Source organism: Lithobates pipiens, unplaced genomic scaffold (genome assembly GCF_037356315.1).
Source record: "Lithobates pipiens isolate NorthernLeopardFrog02 unplaced genomic scaffold, aLitPip1_a1.2 Scaffold_16, whole genome shotgun sequence".
NCBI classification, from domain to species: Eukaryota; Metazoa; Chordata; class Amphibia; order Anura; family Ranidae; genus Lithobates; species Lithobates pipiens.
In genome coordinates this window covers 276923886-276943662 of record NW_027507748.1, presented here as the reverse complement: position 1 = coordinate 276943662, position 19777 = coordinate 276923886, and the positions used below count along the sequence as shown (strand labels likewise).

The window sequence follows — 19777 nt, the reverse complement described above, 5'->3', positions numbered from 1 at the left end:
CAATTTCAATTAGCAGACCATGACTTCAATATGAGGACAGCCATACAGGGAAATGCCCCAGCAAGGCACCACTTCTGCATGTGCAGGATTGCTGTCTCCTACAGCAACAGTACTTAACTGTTCCTAACACAAATTTCAACAGTTCACTCAGCTTCACTACAACTTTTACTTTTAGTACTTCAGCCCCTTGAACTCCTAGTCTGTCTCTGGACTCTGAATCCCGTGAGTTCAAGGCTTTTGCAGTGGCATCTCCTCAAGCATCCTCCACGCCTTCCTGCTGGGTCCCTAGCTTAGCACTCCAGATACTTTTCAAGCTTCACCCGGTCATGACCGGAATACATAAAAATTGTCATAGTTCCTGAAACACTCAGCCAAGGAGTTGTCAGACCAGGGGAGCGTTTATGTATTTACTTATCAATTTAATTGGGAGATAGTTATCTGGTAAGAATTCCTCATAGGTTAACCCAGGAAATGTAGTGTGGTATATTACTGATTGCCTGAACAAAGTTCATTTTTTTTCATTATTAATTGCCATAAGTGGCTGGAGGCACTGATTCATTATACATAGATTCAGACATTTAACCTTATTATTTATCACGTACCATTCGTCAAAAACTCTAATTTATTTACTGTATTTACTCGGCTTATAATGGGCACTTTTCCCCCCCCTTAAAATCAGGGGAAAATTGTGGGTGCGTGTTATACGCCAAACGGCTGCCTAGGTGGGGAAGGAGGGACTGAGCGCTGACAAAATAGACAGAGCCAAGTGTACTGTGTACTTGGCTCAGCTCCGCTCGCAGTCACACCCAGTCCCAGCTCCTAGCATTTACGTCCTGCTGTTGGACTGGTGCTGTGTCCACAGGAGCCGGGCTAAGGGGGCAGGACTGCAAGAGGAGCCAAGAGAAGCACACAGGACGGCAAGATTTAAAAACGATCATGCGTTTCTACAAAAGACATGGGAATGCTTCTCCATGGCGATTCTTCATGGCTTATCTCATGCCACCCATGTCACATGAGCCTAAAACTCCTACATGTAAACATCAAGCAGGCATGTGTTAGCATATGATGTATTGACATGGATTTTGGATGCTTTTTGCTTAGATTACGTTTGACTTCAATAGAAAAATGCAGATCAATGAACACAAGACTCCTGCAATGATGGGCAAGGCTGCAGATAGACACCGATAAAGTTGCATTGATGGGCATTTAAAATGCAAGTTATTTTTCCTTAAACTTAACCTAATCTTGGGGTGCGTGTTATACTCCGATAAATACAGTAATTAAAATTCCCCATATTTATCATCATTAAAAAAAATGACATACTACACCAACAACCCCTGCTGACCAGCTCAGTCCCTGGCTTGACACACAAGGCTGCTCTGCAAGTGTCACCTTCGCTGGTTGGGTTCCTGACTTGACCACCGCCTGAAGTTTCCTGATTCTCCACTGTGCCCGGTTGGTGAGAATTTGTTTCTGGTATTTGCTTCAGTTACTCACTGTGGTCCCTGGTAAAGGTGCTTGGTCCCTTAGTGGTGACAGCTTTCCTTCTACCTCCAACCATGACAGGTTCTCTGGTTGGCAGAACCGTCACTTTTGTTTGGACTACAAGCCGCAGTCTCAATCCTGTGCTGCCCTCTTACTTCTGGATAGGCCCTCAAACAGCCTGGCAGCCAGAAGCCCCCGGCATAGGCCCAATCTCTGGCCTAGCAGCCTGGGATGTATGACACATCCACCCAGACAGCGGTCCGGGTTGCACAGAACACAGATCACCTGACCGCCCCGAATATACAGGTTCTCCCAGCAGGCCAAGGGAGTCGAGAAAACCCCTGCCCATTGGTTGAGATAGCCCATATACCCATAAACTGACCTTGGGTTGCTCTTCTCATATCTAGTACCACCACATTCCCGGCCACCTAGTGGTAGAAGAGAAAAGTGCAACAAGGCCAACCTTAGGGAGAAATCAATAGATCTCCATCAATTAACTGCAGTAGCTACTCCTGACAAGGAATTTGATGAGGAGCTCCCTGACTAAATCCCAGGGCGCTACATCAAGAATATGGGAGATTGTTGTCACATGTACCACATAGCCAGTACTTGCCATATATTCCTGCAGCTCATTGGTAATGTCACTGTTGTGCCATATTTTCTCCACTTGATGACGATTGTCTTTACTTTGTTCCATGGTATATCGAATCCCTTGGAAATTCTTTTGTACCCTTCTCTTGACTGATATCTTTTAACAATGACAACATCCCCCTGATGCTTTGGAAGCCCTCTGTGGATCATTGCTTTTGCTGTAGGATACGACTTAGCCCTTATACACACGGTCGGACATTTCAACAACCAAATCCGTCGGATTTTGTCCGACGGATTTTGTCTGAAACTGTTGCATACACACGATCGGATAAAGTTGTCGGAAAATCTGATCTTTCAGAACGTGATGATGTAATTTCGTTACGATGGGACTACGTTCAGGCTAGTAGCCAATAGCTATGATGTAGGAATTTGATCTGAGCATGCGTTGCACTTTGTCCGATCGGAATTCTCTACACATAATCGGAGTATGTCCGATCGGACCAGTTTGTCGGAAAATATTTCCAGCAAGGTGGAAAATTTTGTCCGACGGATGTTCCAACGGAAACAGTCCGATGCATACCACACACAGTCGGATTATCCGACAAAATGGTCCGATAGGACACATTCCGACAGATTCTCCGACTGTGTGTACAAGGGCTAAGAAAATGTCAGGAAAGACCTACTAGAACAGCTGAACTTTATTTGGGGTTAATCAGAGGCACTTTAACTGATGACAGGTGTGTACTGACTCCTATTTAACATGAGTTTGATTGTGATTGCTTAATTCTGAACACAGCTACATCCCCATTTATAAGAGGGTGTGCACTTATGCAACCACATTGTTTTGTTACATTCTCTCCCCCCCCCCCCCCCCCAAAAAAAAAAGCTTTTGGTTTGTTTTTCAATTGAGTTGTACAGTCTATAGGTCACATTAAAAAGTTCTGAAATGTTTTCTCTTTGTCTAATTTTTTTACATCACAGAAACCTGACATTTTAACAGGGGTGTGCAAACTTTTTTATATCCAATGTAGCTGGTTATATTTACCACTTCATATAGATATTCAAAATTAAAGTGTATTTTTTGTTAAACTTTACATACCAACTAACATTGAATCAAAATCAGCCAACAGTTGGATTATGAAAATAATCGTTAGTTGCAGTCCTAATCAAAGGATGGTTGTTCCGGATCCACTACTGCAGTCATGGGCCAAAATGGTTGGTACTCGGGTCCTGCTACAGCAGATATAGGATGTGGAGATTTGCCTGTAATGCAGCCTTTTTGGCGCTGTACCCTGCGTATTCAGAACCCTGCACAGTAGTTGCTGAACAAGGTGTTTTTCCAGCCTGCCCATGGTGGGTGAAGATTGGGTCCTGATATTTCATGGGTTAGGACTCTACGGCGAGAATGGCAAGTTTGTAAGAGCCTGGGTTTTAGGGATTCACTCCTGTGCTGTAGTCTGTCATATTTCTTCCACACTAGAGGGAGCTGGAAGCTGCTACAGGCAGGAGCTTGTCAGTTACTTCCTTTGCCTCCAGAGCTTAGACTCTGCTTCCTCTCCTCAGGCACATGCAAGAATTGCCACAAGAGAATACTGGACAGAGGCCGCACGTGCAGGTGCTCTGGAATGCATACATATGGCAGACTGGACAGGGAGGAGCTGCATCCAATTTTTAAAATGAGGAAACTGGTGGCAGGAACTGGCAGGTAATCCAGGCTTAAATGTCAACAGTGCGGGTGTGTTTTCAGCCGGTGGGTGAAGTTGCCTGTGTGGGGGAAGGGATAATGGCAGCTGGGATGCTGTTTTTTCCCCTTGTGATACCTTGTTTTGTCTGTTCCTAGTCCTCCCTGCTGATGTGAGGCTGCCTGGAGAAAGCAAAGAGGAGGGAGCAAGGCTGGGAGGGTCGTACGGCCACCACTGTCAGGTCTAGAGGGCATTGGATGGAGTCCTGCTGGTTTGGTTTCCCCTGAGGACCCAGACATGGCGGGTGGTTTAGAGCCTGTGTGTGTGTGTGTGTGTGTGTGTGTGTGTGTGTGTGTGTGTATCTGGTATAGTGGCTACTAAAGGGATGTCATGACTATGGGGAGGCAGGATTTGGTGTCCGCATTGAAAGGTTTATAAAATAAAGAAGGTTTGCCTCCTTTATACAGGGGAAGAAACAAATGGTTCCCTTCTCCCGATACCCCTCTGGTGTTCGAGTCACAATGGTTGGAGGTAGAGGAACAGGTGGAGAAAGTAGGGCCTATAAAGGGTCAAGTGGAGGACTCCACTTCTGAGAAATCGGAGCCTTAGGAAATTCCAGGCCAGACTGTCACAGGCCCAGAGGACCCTTGTGGGTACCTTGGCAGATATGGTGCATTTAGATTTAGAGTTGCCTCGAGCCTACAGCTCAAAAATCTCTTCTGCTGGGGTCCAGACGGCCACCGCAAGGGGCCCAATCTTTTCGGTTATACCCCCATTTAGGGGAGATATTTTTTCCAGAATGGGCTCATCCTGACAGGATGTTTGTTCCCCCCAAAAGATTTGAGCAAATTTATCCTATGGAGGAAAAAAAGTTTCCTAAGAGATGGGGTACACCCACTTTGGAAGCTGCAGTATCTGGTCTTAAAAACTTGACATGTCCAGGAGAAAAGGCTCATAGACACTAAACCCTCAATTTTGGAATTTTAAAGGCAATCAAAGGAAATACCATGAACAAGGTTACAAAAAGCTTATACAAGTGGATTTTCTTAGCCATCAGAGGTTGGCTCCAGGGGTCCAGAGGTTTTCATGGCGCTTTGATAGTGTTTGAGGACGCCAAACGTGGATCTGCTGGCATCCAGGTGCCAAGTGAAGCCAAGGAGATTTGCTTCCAGGACCAGAGATCTGCAGGCATTTGCGACAGCCACCCTGGGGATCAATTCTCAATTATACGCTCTTCCTCCAATTTAGCTTTTTCAACATCTGTTGCTTAGAGTCCAGGTGGAGAACACGCCGATAATTCTGGTCACTCTAGCTTAGCCTAGGAGGACTTGGTATTCCACTGGACCTTCTTCAGGGTCCAATCAGCCATCATTCTTTAGAGGCACTGGCTGGGAAGGTTCTCGGGAGGGTTAGGTTGCTACGAAGTTGACTCGTATTGGATTAATTAGCTGATTACTAATGCCTATGGCTAGAAAGGTAAGGGTAAGGTACATTTTGTGTGACTGCTCACTCCACCAGGAGTGTAGGGGCTTCTTGGGCTATCCGTCATCAGGCCTTAGTGGAGGAGGTATGGAAGACTGTTACCTGGATATCTATGCACACATTTTCAAGTTTTCATAAAGGTGGGTGTAAATGCTGCAGAAGCTGCTGCATTCCGTCAGTGTCTTGGGGGCTGTGGTGTAGCTTTGGGCTTGGAGGCAGTAGCTGTGTTCCCTCCCTGTGGGAGCAGTGCTTTGGGACATCCCAGGTGGGTCATGATTATTAAGCCTGCTCTGTGTCCCTTGATGCATGAAAAAGATTGTATTTTAGTACCTACCTGTAAAACCCATTTCTTGGAGTACATTATGGGCCACAGAGGTCCTTCTCTTTTAGGGGTTCACTGCTTGCTCCAAAACCTATACTCTCGCTGGGGGATGGGGTTATATATAGGGAGGATTTCCTGTTTTTGTTTCTAATATCCATTCTCCTAAAGTTGGCGTATAACCAAGGTGGTCATGATTTATTAAGCCTGCTCTTGTTCCGAAATGGATTTTACAGGAAAGTTCAAAAATCCAGTTTTTGTATAGTTATACATTGACAATTGCTGTCATATTACATACACAGTAATGACATGATTCAACTGATGTAATGAGCATAGATCAAAATTATCTTACCTTCCTATTCTTTCATGCTGTAAAAAAGACAAACAGTTTAGTACTGGCAAGATTAATAATTTTAAAATACAAAGCACAATAGTTACATTTTATTTACTGGACTACCACTCACTTTACACCAATGGTGTATATAAGACAGATCAAATATATTAGCCAAAACTCAACTTTCACAAAAAACATTTGCCATTAAATAAAATTCAACCCATTTAAAAAAGTACTGTTTATGAGCATTTGCCCAAAACTGTATTATTCCAGCATCTGGCTTTTCTAACAAAGTACAACTAAAAGCAAACACCCAATGATTTGTGTAATTCAGTAATCTCTTCTGGAGATATAATGGCCCTTCTTATCCTAACTCAAAAACTGCACTTAGAAAACTAAACAACAGCGACAAATATAAATAATGCATACATTTTATATATATATATATATATATATATATATATATATATATATATATATATATATATATATATATATATATATATATATGAAATAGGAAAGTAGCAGCTGTGCTGAGAGATTCTCAAATTAAGTTAGGAAAAAAAAAAGCTGCGCTATAATCATGTGATTATAGATCAAAACATTATAAATCCCAGTAGCGACAGTTTGTGAACAATTATGTAACACCCGTATGCATCAAAATTCAAGTGGAAATACACTGATATGATGTTGAAGTTCTCAAAAGAAAGTTCATAAAAGTTTGAAACAAATCCTCCTCATAAGTATTCAGATAAAGATAGAGTGCACCAAATCACAGATAGGGTCTCCAAATCGTGACAACACCACCTTAAACATGTGGCTTACCAGATCCTTTAATTAAGGAGTGGCCAGAAAACCCTGGCCAAGGTATTCCTAGGACTCTCCCACAGGATCCCCTCAAAGGTTATGGATATGCACTGAAATTCTCAGCTCGGTAGTATCCAGGTGTGGCCACAATCAACATAGAAGCTCCACAGTGTAAAACCTCACTATTAACTTTATTGTAAAGATAGTAATCTATCTTTACAACAAAGTAAAGTTTTACACTATGGAGCTTCTTTTATGTTGATTGCAGCTGCACCTGGATACTACAGAGATAACAATTTCGGTGCATATCCAGAACCTTTGAGGGGATCCTGCGGGAGAGTCCTAAGAATATCTTGGCCAAGGTTTTCTGGCTACTCTTTAAAGGATCTGGTGGTGGTGTCACGATTTGGAAACCCTATTGGTGATTTGATGCACTCTATCCTCATCTAAATACTTAATTCATTCAACTTTTTATGAATTCTCTTTTGGAGAACTTCAACAGTAGCATATCGGTGTATTCACCCTTGAACTTTGATGCACACGGGTGTTGCATAATGGTTCACAAACCATTTATGTTGATACTGGGGTCTCTAATGTTTTGATTTATATGTCTAATAATAGGTCTTCTGCCACGTTCAAAACACGAATACACATAGGATTCGATTTATGTCTTGAAGTAGAACTACACTGCATCTGAGCCAGTAGTGTATTTAGGTTTTGTGCTGCCCTAGGCCTGAATAAACTCGTGCACCCCCTAGTTTAAATTTGACCCACCCCTTCCTGTCAAGGCCACACCCCTTGCTGTTGAAAACCCACCCTGATATTGCTAGTGGGGACACTAGTTCTGAGTTCCATTGCCTGGGGGGAGGCAATGGATTCCCTTAATTTGCATAGATTTGCGCTCACTCCATTTGGCTTTTGGGCAGGAAGTGAAATCTCTGCAATGGGACAGGGATGGTAAAAAAATAAACTGCCAGGGGCTATAACCCTCCCTTATTCCATCCAAAATGAGAAAAAAAAAAATACTTGCACAAATTTCTGATAGTTTTATGGAGAGGATTAAGAAGATATAATCATGCCAATGGTGCAGCAGAAAACATAGCACAGTGAGGAAGGTTTGTGGTCCAGGATGATAGAGCAGTCAAAATTAGAAGCGGCACCCCCCCCCCCCCCCACACACAGTTGTGGAATGATGGCCCTCTGCATAGTGGAAACAGTGCGGCCACTTTATGGGGGAGCTAGACTAATCTGCCCCTCAGCCCAGTCCACCCCATAAGACTAACAGTGTAGCGCAAGCTGCCGGGGACTCTGTCCATGCTGCCCTAGGCCTGGGCCTTGTCCAGCGTTGATCTGAGCACCACAAACCAAAAATGCTACTTAAAAGGGTCTTAAAGGTCTGTCACCTGCCCCCTCGTTTTACTTACTGAACCCCTTCACTCACTCAGTCAGTTAGGACATGCTGTTCATCTCTCCATGGGCTCCCATCTCTTGATTGGATAGATTGATGTCAATCAAATCCAATGACTCCGGGGCCGAGTCTAGCATTCTGTGTCTATAGACGCAGTGTGCCCTTGGGGGAAGCACTTATCAGAGGGGGTTGTATGTGGGGAGGAGCCTCCGGGGGACCCCAAAAGAGCAGGGTCAGGGCCATTCTGTGCAAAACGAGCTGCACAGTGGAGATACATATATGTTTGTTTAAAATAAAAATAAAAAAACCCTTACAATCACTTTACAATATACAAAAGTAAACCCACCCATTAATTTAGGTCTCTATGCATTATTTTGCTGAAATCACTTTGAAAAACACCCCTAGCATTTCTGGCTGTGGCCATCCCAAGCAAGGACAGATAATTTATAGTTACATAAATACATAGTTGGGGACTTTGAAAAAAGACACAAGTTCACCAAGCCCAACCTATGTGTGCGATTTTGTATCAGTATTACATTGTATATCCCTGTATGTTGTGGTCGTTCAGGTGCTTAGCTAATAGTTTTTTGAAATTATCAATGCTACCTGCTGAAAACACTGCCTATGGAAGAGAATTCTACATCCTTACCGCTCTTACAGTAAAGAACCCTCTACGTAGTTTAAGGTTCTTTTAATGGTTTTATCCCTATTGTGGGGTCTAAACTATGTAGCATGTTCACCAATGCCAGGAGCCTGGTGGACAAGATGGGTAAACTAGAGATACTGTTGTACAAAGGAGGATTTGGATTTTGTGGGAATTTCAGAGACCTGGCTCAACAACTCTCATGATTGGCTGGCAAACATTCAAGGGTATACCCTTTATCGCAGGGATAGAGAGGGGGTAAAACAGGGGGAGGGGGTATGCCTATATATCAAGAAAAATGTACAAGTGAATGTGAGAGATGACATCACCAAGGCCCCTTTCACACTGGGGCGGTGCGGGCATCGGCGGTAAAGCGCCGCTATTTTTAGCGGCGCTTTACCGTCGCTTTAGCGGCGGTCTGCGGGCGCTAGCGGGGTGGTTTTAACCCCTGCTAGCAGCCGAAAAAGGGTTAAAACCGCCCACAAAGCGCCGCAAAGCGCCGCAAAGCGCCGCTGCAGCGGCGCTTTGCCAGCAGCATTGCCGCGCTGTCCCATTGATTTCAATGGGTAGGAGCGGTGAATACACCACTCCTTCACCGCTCCAAAGATGCGGCTAGCAGGACTTTTTTCACTGTCCTGCCAGCGCACCGCTCCAGTGTGAAAGCCCTCCGGCTTTCACACTGGAGTGAAAGGGGCCGGTTTTTTTCAGGCGCTACACAGGCGCTATTTTTAGCGCTGTAACGCCTGAAAAACGCCCCAGTGTGAAAGGGGCCTAAAGGAGCTAGGCAAGAGGTGGAATCCTTATGGTTAGAGCTCTAAAGGGATGAAGCCAAGTGAAAAATCTTACTGGAAGTATGCTATAGGCCCCCCTAACCTGGGGGAGATGGATCTCCGATCACAAGTTGGATTAGCAGCAAGGATGGGAAGTGTTATCATAATGAGGATTTTAATTATCCAGACATAGACGGGGCGGAGGGAACCACGCATTCGTCCAAGGCTCGCCAGTTCCTAAATGTCTTGCAGGACAATTTCATGGTTCAAACGGTAGATACACGAACTAGAAATAAAATGTTACTGGATCTACTGATTACCAACAACAATACAAACCTGATCACGGATGTGGAAATATGGGGTGATTTAGGAAACAGCCATCACAGGTCAATTGGCTTCAGTATAAAAAAAAAAATTATCACACAAATGGGTAACATAAGGGGAATATAAAGACACTGAATTTCAAAAGAGTCAGCTTCTCTAAACTACGAACCTTGTTAGAAGGCATGAATTGGGATAAAATCTTAGGAACAAAGAACACAGAGGAGAGATGGGTTTGCTTTAAGAACATATTAAATAAGGGAATTAGCCAATGCATCCCATTGGTTAACAAATTTTAAAGAGCGAACATTTCTGGGCAGCAGTCCTCAGGAAGGATGTACTGGAAATGGAGCGAGTACAAAGAAGGGCAACTAAGCTAATAAAGGGTCTGGAGGATATTAGTGATGAGGAAAGGTTGCGAGCACTGAACTTATTCTCTCTGGAGAAGATGCTTGAGAGGGGATATGATTTAAATTTATAAATACCATGATGGCAACCCCACAATAGGGTTAAAACTTTTCGCGGAAGGGAGTTTAACAAGACACGTGGCCACTCATTAAAATTAGAAGAGTTAGTTAGACTCTTAAAAATACAATTACCGGTAAGTCTATCAGGACAGCACCTGGAGAGAGCGCAGCTCCACCCACTTTCCCAGGAAATACTGCAGTCAGTTTTCTTTATAGAACGGACACTTCCATCATGGCCTCAGTTGTTTTAGAGTACCTCCAGCCATGCTGAAATTAGATAAGCAGAACATAGCAATAACACCACGTTTTATAATAACTTTTACTGTGGGTCATCGGTGCTGTCCTGAAAGACTCGTAGAAATACCGTTACCGGTAAGACTAACTAATGGTTTTCTCACCTTGTCTTTCAGGACAGCACTTGGAGATAAGGAGTACTTACTCTAGGCTGGGACCACCGCCTGTAGGACATTTCTGCCAAATGATTGCTCTGATGCAAAGAGAAAATCAAACCTGTAATGGCGGGTAAAAGTGGAGAAGCTTGTCCACATATTCACCTTGAAGATCCATCCTGGAGAAGCCCTTGCCCGTTCCACCCAGAATGCTGCTACTGCCCGGTTGAATGAGCCCTTACTCCTGCAGGAGGGTCTCCCCCTGAAACGTTATAGGCTTCACTGATGGACATTCGTAGCCATATACCTATAGTGTTTTTGGAAGCACCATATCCTTTACGTAGACCAGAGAATAGTACAAACAGTGAATTAGATTTTCTGAATTCGCTTGTGTTATTAGAACAGAAAGTTTCAATAATGGACAGGGCTTGCAATTCGCTCACCCACCTGGCTGAAGTGACTGCCAATAAAAGTGCCAATTTGAGCGACAAAAATGTAATTGTGGCTTCCTCCAAAGGTTCGAAGGGTCTTTTAGTCAGACCCTGCAAAACCAGAGAAGTCTGATTTTTGGGAAAACAAAAAACAAAAAAAAATGGCCTAGCTCTGGTCAGCGCCTTAAAAAAAACAAAAAGAAAAAAAAAAAAAAAAAAAAACTCTAATAAGCAGCAGGTCCTGGGATAATGGTCTCGAGGAACACCAAAAGAGCGGCCAATTGAACCATTAGGGTGCTAGTCGCCAACTCTTTTTCCATTCCTACGTGCAGGAATTCTAACACAGAAATAATTTCCTTTAGCGCACCAGGAATTAATATATTTCCACGTTTTAAAATAAATTGCTCTAGTGGCCTTTTTTTGGCTGTGTAGTAATGGTGAAACTAGCTTAGGCAAGCCCTTACTTTTTAGGATCTGCTCCTCAGTAACCAAGCAGCAAGTCTGAGGTGCTCGATATTGAGATGTTGAAGGGGCCCCTGGGTTAGACTGTCTGGATAAACCAGTGGGGTTCCACTGCCATCTTCTGCATGGTTGAGAACCATGCCCTTTTCGGTCAGAACGGGGCTACTAAAATCATTGTCGTGTACTCCCTCTGCAGCTTTTTTTAGTACTAATGGAATCATTTGAAATCTCTACCTTTGTATTGGAATGGGATGCAAAACAGGTCTATTTGGGGAGTTCCCGATCTTTCTGCTATTCACTGGAATACCTCTGTATTCAGACTCCACTCCAATTCCAGTACCCTTTCCCTGCTTAGGAACTCTGCAATCCGATTCAGGTCTCCCTTTAGGTGTACCACTGTCAGGGATGCTAGATTGGATTTGGCCCAAGACATAATCTGGAGGGCTGTGGAGAGAAACACTCTGCTCCTCGTGCCTCCATGTCTTGTTATATAGGCCACTGCTGTGGTATTGTCCAACAACACCTGAATGTGGTGACCTAGAACTTGTTCCCTGAAAGCCCATAGACCCTGGAGAATGGCTTTCAACTCCCTCCAATTAGAGGATCTCCTGGCCTCTGGTTGTCCATGCTCCTTGGGCCATCTGTCGTCCAGATGGGCACCCCAACCCCAGAAGCTTGCATCTGTTGTCAGTCTTTGATCTATGGGAAAAGTCCAGAGTAGACCCTTGTCCGGATTTGGCCGACTCCTCCACCTCCATAGCTTTCTCTGAACTTGAAGAGGGATCCTGATCAATCTCTTGCATGAAGACATGCCCATTGCACTGCTGGTATTGAAGACGTGAGGAGGCCTAGAACTGACATTGCTACCCTGATTGAAATTTGCAGATTTTTTTTTAATCCCTTTTTCTGCCTTTTGGACTTTCTCTCTCTTTTACTCTTTTACTTTTTTCCTGAATGGAACTGATGGTATACCCCAGAAACTTTGTCTGGGATGGGATCATAATCGATTTTTCTTTGCTGATGATCCAGCCGAGACTCTCCAAGTGTGTTCTCATCTCTTCTAGATCTTTCTTGTTCTGGCAAATAGTAGAAGGTCGTCCAAGTATGGAACTATTGATATCCCCTTTAATCTGAGGGGTGCTAGGGCCTCTGCTATAATTTTTGTAAATATCCTTGGTGAGGACAATGGGCTGAAAGGGAGGGCTCTGAACTATAGATGTGAGATTGAGTCTCTGGTCTTGACTGCTAATCGTAGGTACTTCTGCGATACTGGAGCTATTGGCACGTGCAGGTTCGCATTCCTCAGATCTATTGATGCCAAAAGACAGCCTGGCATCAGCAGATTTTTTACTGAAAATAGTGTCCATCCTGAACTTTTTGTATCCGATTGATTTGTTAAGTATTTTGGGGTTTAAGATTAAATGGAATTTCCCTGATGGTTTCCTTACTAGGAATATGTGCACCCTTTCCCTTCCTCTTGGGGGGGGGGGGGAGCAGTTATAATCACCCTCTGTTGGATGAGTTCCTGAAGTAGTGCTGCCATTCCTAGAGATTTTTCTAGGTCCTGGGGTTACATAAAAGTGATTTGGAGGGGATTGAAAGAATTCCAGTATGTAGCCCTCTTATCTTGGGGACGAATGGACTGGAGGTCACCGAATCCCACTGTGGAAAACAAGGCTTGCAACTTTCCTAGCACAGTCGGAGGACTGTCACTGGTTCTTTGTGGTTTGGTCAGGAGGTCGGAATAGTACCCCTGACTTCCCCCTTCCTCTTTGGGACCTCCAGGGTCTTTTATACCCAGTCTCCTTATCTTTGGTTTGTCGAAAGAATGAAAATTCTTCTTGGTCTGTGGAACTATTTTTTTTATTAGGAAGGCCTTTTTCTTATCAGCCATTCTAGCGAGTACGGCTTCCAGATCAGGACCAAATACTAAGTTCCCCTCAAAGGGTAACCCACATAATTTTGCCTTTGAGGCCGTATCCCCTGACCACATTTTAACCCATAAGGTTCTGCGAGCCGAGTTTACCAGGGCCACGGATCTTGCTGACATTTTAATAGATTTGGCAGAGGCATCTGCCATGTACCCTGCGGCTTTTTGTAGTACAGGCAGAGTGTCTAACAGGTCCTTGCGAGAAGTTCCTGCTTTGATGTGTGTTTTTAATTGCTTGAGCCAATGTTACAGATTTCTGGCCACCACAGTTGATGCCATAGCTGGTTTTAAATTGGCTAGAGTTGAATCCCATGCTTTTTTTAATAGGGAGTCTGTCCTCTTGTCCATGGGGTCTTTCATGACGCCCATATCCTCGAAGGCCAAGTCTGTGTTCCTTGACACCTGTGAAAAAGCTGCATCAAGCTTTGGATTTTTATGCCAGACCTGATCACGAAAGGGAATCTTCGTTTGAGAGATTTAGAGAAAAAAGGGGCCTGGGTCCTTTCATTCTCTTTTCACCATTTCGGATTTAAACGTATGCACTGGGAATACCTGATGTTTCTCTTCCCCCCATGCCCTGGAACATTTTATCGTGCAAGGACAGCTGAGCCTTGTCCTCCTTGATGTTTAGAGTTGTATGTATGGTATGGTCTTCTAAAAACAATCAATCAATCTATAGCGAGAAGAAACTTTTCTTCATCCTCTTCTTCCTCTGAACCTGGGGAAATACTCTTCGTCCTCTGAATCACTGACCCTTCTGGGTACAGAAATACGTGGACGAGAACAGGATGGCGAATTGGCACTACTGCTTGGTTGCGCCGCCAGATGTTTATCCAGAAAAGTGTCCGCTAGTTCTTTCCAGAAGGAGTTTAATAATTCTCCTGAGTAGCAGGTGTAGCTGGGGATGTTTGCTCCCTAACTAGATCTGCTATGAAGGTCCTGCATAACTCTTTAACCCATGATTCCCTAAGAGTATTTTTGCAAGATGGTCACTTCCTCTTAGGAGGAATGCTTGACTTTAGCCTGAAATACATCAAAACAAGCCCTCTATTAAAAATAAAAAAAAATAATGTATGTATGTATGTATGTATGTATGTATACACACACACACACACACACACACACACAAACCCCTAGAAAAAAAAAAGTCAGCTGCAAAAGAGAAGAGCTAACCCTTTAGCTCCTATATTTTTTAACGCAGTGTCCTCTAGTGACTCTCCCCCACTGAGTCACCACATACAGATACAAACACACCTTCCTTTAAGTTTAAACTTAACTGTGTGGCACAGGGTCCCTTGCATCCCCCCAGGGAAACAAAGGAGGGACAAAACAAGACCCTTGGATTTTTTAAAACTATTGGATAAGCACCTTAATGACCGCAACATTCAGGGATATACAATGTAATACTGATATATAATCACACACATAGGTTGGACTTGATGGACTTGTGTCTTTTTTCAACCTCACCTACTATGTAACTCTGGGGTCACCAGTACGGTATTTGTACATTGAAATCATATTCCCTCTCCAGCGTCTCTTCGCCAGAGAGAATATGTTCAGTGCTCGTAACCTTTCCTCATAACTAATGTCCTCCAGTCCCTTTATTTGTTTTGTCACCCTTCTCTGGACTCTCTCCAGTTCCAGCACATCCTTCCTGAGGACTGGTGCCCAGAACTGTATGGCATACTCGAGGTGTGGCTGGACCAGAGTCTTGTAGCATGAAATAATTATTCTATCTCTGGAGTTAATCCCCTTTTTAATGCATGCCAATATTCCGTTTGCTTTGCTTGCAGCAGCTTGGCATTGCATGCCATTGCTGAGCCTGTCATCTACTAGGACCCCAGCTCCTTTTCCATCCTAGATTCCCCAAGAGTTTCTCCCCCCAGTGAGTAGATTGCATTTATATTTTTGCCACCCAAATGCATCATTTTACATTTTTCTACATTAAACCTCATTTGCCATGTAGTTGCTCACTCCATTCATTTGTTCAGATCTTCTTGCAAGGTTTCCACATCCTAAGTTATTGCCCTGCTTAGCTTAGGAGTATCGTCCGCAAATACAGAGATTGAGCTGTTTATCCTATCCTCCAGGTCGTTTATGAATAAATTAAATAGGATTGGTCCCACTGCCCCCCCCCCCGAACCTTTCCAAGTACTCCCCATTTATCGCTACCCTCTGAACTCGCCCCTGTATCCGGTTTTCAATCCATGTACTCCCCCTATGGTCCATGCCAACAAACCTTACTTTGTACCGTAAATGTTTATGGGGAACTGTATCAAATGCTTTTGCAAAATTCAGATACACCATGTCTTCGGGCCTTCCTTTATCTAGATGGCAGCTCACCTCCTCATAGAAGGTTAATAGATCGATTCTTCATGAAATCATTCTTGCAAAACCAATGCTGATTACTGCTAATGATACTGCTGTCGTTACTAAACTCTTGTATATAGTCCTTCATCGTCCCCTTCAAGAGCTTGCATACAATCGATGTTAGGCTAACTGGTCTGTAATTCCCAGGGATGTAGCTTGGCCCTTTTTTTTAAATATCGGTGCTACATTGGCTTCTCTCCAATCAGCTGGTACCATTCCAGTCAGTAAAAATTGGGATCAATGGTCTGGCAATAACTTGACCGAGTCCCTAAGGACCCTCGGGTGCAAGCCATCTGGTCCCAGTGATGTTAAGTTTTTCAAGTCTATTTTTAATTCTGTCCTATGTTAGCCATGAGGGTGCTTCCTGTGATGTGTCATGAGGATAAACATTGCAGTTTTGGCTACTGAAGCCCCCGCTTCAGACTCCCTTCATCATTCTTTATGGGACCAATATGATCTGACCTCCTCTTTCTTACTATTTATGTACTTAAAGAATTTCTTGGGATTTTATTTACTCTCCTCCGCCATGTGCCTTTTGTGTTCTATCTTGCTGCCCTGATTGCACCCTTACATTTCTTGTTGCATTCTTTGTAAAGTTGGAATGCTGCTGATGATCCCTCAACCTTGTATTTTTTGAAGGCCTTCACCTTTGCTTTTATGTGCATTTTTACGTTGGAGTTAAGCCACCCAGGACTTTTATCAGCTCTTTAAAATGTATCTTCTAGTAAGGATCGTAGCTTAAGGAAGTTGGCTCTTTTGAAATTCAGTGTCTTTGTATTACGCTTAGGTTTCCTGTTTGTGCGATTTATACTGAAACGAATTGACCCGTGATCACCGTTTCCTAAATTGCCCTATATTTCCACATCCGCGATCAGATCTGTATTGTTGGTAAATGTGTTACTAGACCTACTGATTACCATCTGACCCATTAAATTGTCCTGGAAAAAATTTAGGAACTGGCGAGCCTTAGATGGATGCGCGGTTCTTTCCATCTAGTTTATGTCTGGATAATTAAAATCCCCATTATGATGACACTTCCCATCCTTGCCACTAATCATTTCAATGAAAATAAAATTCATGTAGCATTTACTTCCTGGGATCCATCTGCCCTTAACTCGGGCATCAGGCAGTAGGGTGTGCATAGCTGAGAACCCCCTCCCCACCTTGGATGTAGGACATGATTTGCCCAGGCCTGGAAACAAGGAAGTAACTGAAATAAAAAATAAAATAAAACAGAACAACCACACTACACAGTTTAAGGCTGGGTTTACACTTATGCTAATTGGATGTGGGTTTTGCTGCATCCAATTCACATGACAGGAGATTGTGACCAGCTCTCAATGCATGCAGTCCACACTGGAAAAGGTCCTGTGCATTTTTCGCTCAGTTTCAGGTCTGAATTTAGGCAAAAATTCAGACCCAAATCGCCCCTGAAACAGAAAACGGGGACACACCGGACCCCTTGCTGCGAGCTGCGGCTAGTGTGAACCCAGTCCAACACAAGTATATGTAATATACTTTAATTTATTCACAATTGAAAATAGTCAATGTTTCTTTTGAGAGTGATGTTCCACTTTAATTTGCAGTCATTCTGCAACATTCACTAGACAAATAAAAAGCAGAGCTTGTTTAATTGCACTCAACGTTTATAAAACGGACCCCTTAGCCCTTGTACACACGGTCGGACATTCTGACAACCAAATCCATTGGATTTTGTCGAATGGATTTTGTCCGACGGATTTTTTCTGAAACTGTTGCATACACACGGTCGGACAAAGTTGTTGGAAAATCCGATTGTACATAACGTTATTTCGTTACGACGGGACTACGTTGAGGCTAGTAGCCAATAGCTTTGGTCTAGGAATTTGATCTGAGCATGCCTGGCACTTTGTCTGTCGGAGTAGGCTACACATGATCGGAGTATGTCCGATCGGAGCATTTTGTCTGAAAATTTTACCGGCAAGTTGGAAAAGTTGGTCCGTTGGATATTCCAACGGAAACAGTCCGATGGAGACCACACACAGTCGGAATATCCGACAAAACGGTCCGATAGGACACATTCCATCGAAATCTCCGACCGTGTGCACAAAGGCTTAGAGGGGCGATTATACCAGACAAAACAGATGAAAAGTATCCAGGACACAGCATTAGAAACAAATAAGGAAATACACAAATGTCAAAAGTGTGAAATGAAAGAAAGTCAATTAAGTTTATACAGTCATTGTTAAATATTAGTTAGCAATAAGTGAGATATAAATATATATATATATATATATATATATATATATATATATATTTATATTATTAGTGTGAAACATGTAAACCAATTTACAAAGCAGGGTGGAAATTGGTTATGCGATCCGTATTAAGCAGTACACAAATGTGATTCTTTATATACCAATCTCAACTGTCATTTGTCTGCATATCTGTGACACAGTTATTAGTTGCTACAGAAGGCAGATTGAAAAAAACTGCAAACATCTAGAACACTATAGAAAGTCATTCAGTAATCAAAACTATGTCCAGGTTATCAGACACATGTTGACTGTGTACGCGTCGACATTTCAAAGCACCAAATATTAAGCTGGGTTGGCCACCAGTACAGCAGTCACTCAGGGTCATGAAAATGGATTGCTCAATAGTTGCTTTGTCAAAGTATATTACTCTAGTCTTTATTTAAAGCAGAAATTCACCCAAAAGAGTTCCACTTTTCCCCCTCCTCGCCAACAGCGCTGGATCCTGAGACATTTGAATGTCTAATTATTAAAAGTCAGCAACTACAGTTGGACTGAATAGCCACTTTGGGTAAAATTATCTTTTTTAAGTTAAGTATTCCAATACAAAAGGCATGAAACAACAATTGAAATTATATGAATCCATGTGCAACAAATGACATGCCATTAGGCCATGTTGCATTGAAGTTGAGTTTGCACATTAATGCAGGTCAGTAGTGAGTTTTTGATTACATTGTGATTGCGCTACATTTTTTCAAGGAATTTTATTACCATTGGTGTTGGAACACATGCCACTGCTGGCTGCAGTAAGTTGTGTTAATCAAAAGAACATGAAGCACAGGATGGATCGAGCGCCTTGAGGCAATTCAGTTCACATTTGTAGCGCTATACAAATCATTCATTCATTTGCATGATCACCGAGTAGTGTGGAGAAAACAATACTTTTTCATATTTTTAAAAATTTAAAACCGAGCAAAAACATGTCATGGGTGATCACTCAAGCAGATAACAGCGGCATAACATACCCTTGAAAAAAACAGAAAAAGATGTAAGGAAGGCGCAGAATAGGTTGCCAACTTTACTGTTTATACCAGAAACAATGGTAAGCCAATAGTGGCAGCAAGGTATAAGATGGTAAGGGAGAGAAAAGAAATGGAGGAGAAAAAAAATGGGGCAGTGAAGGAGAAGGGGAAAGAGAAATAGGATAATTGAGCAATCTGAGAAATGCTTGAAAAAATGCTAGAAGTATAAAGAAATAAGGCCAATCTCTGGGAGATAAAGAATTGAAAAGCATCTGAATTGCTGTAGGCCCTCCAACAAGTTCAGGTGGTGCTGACCAGTTTGGGATTGAGGCGGTCTCCATGACCATCTCGTTAAGTATCTGTTCCAATTCCAATGGGGGGGGGGGGGGAGACATTAATAGTGTCTTGAGATAGCGTTGCAAGCTACCAGTAGGCAGTGCCACAGAATGCCCCAGATATGCAAGGGGGAACCAACCTTCTCAAACCTCCAACACTCACTGGGAGAGGAAGGGTACATCTGATGGAGATCCATCGGGGTCCGGTACCAGAGGGACAATATCTAGTAGCTATTCTCTTGGAAATAGGACATAACTTGAGTTCAATTAGACACCTTTTCCAGTCCTCTGGGGA

The 19777-nt window shown here is 43.1% G+C and overlaps 1 protein-coding gene across 6 annotated transcripts in view; it reads right to left on the bottom strand.

Annotated features, from left to right (window-relative positions):
• The window catches only part of LOC143982594 (protein phosphatase 1 regulatory subunit 12B-like), a 121868-nt gene that overhangs the window by 72347 nt on the left and 29744 nt on the right, over window positions 1–19777 (bottom strand). For all 6 annotated transcript variants that reach the window (XR_013274486.1, XM_077481456.1, XM_077481458.1 and 3 more), the window contains exon 2: window positions 5912–5928. Coding sequence is in view for 4 of the 6 variants with exons in the window: in XM_077481456.1 (XP_077337582.1) it covers window positions 5912–5928 (17 nt within the window). In the remaining 2 variants the exon portion in view is untranslated. The remainder of the gene's footprint in view (window positions 1–5911; window positions 5929–19777) is intronic.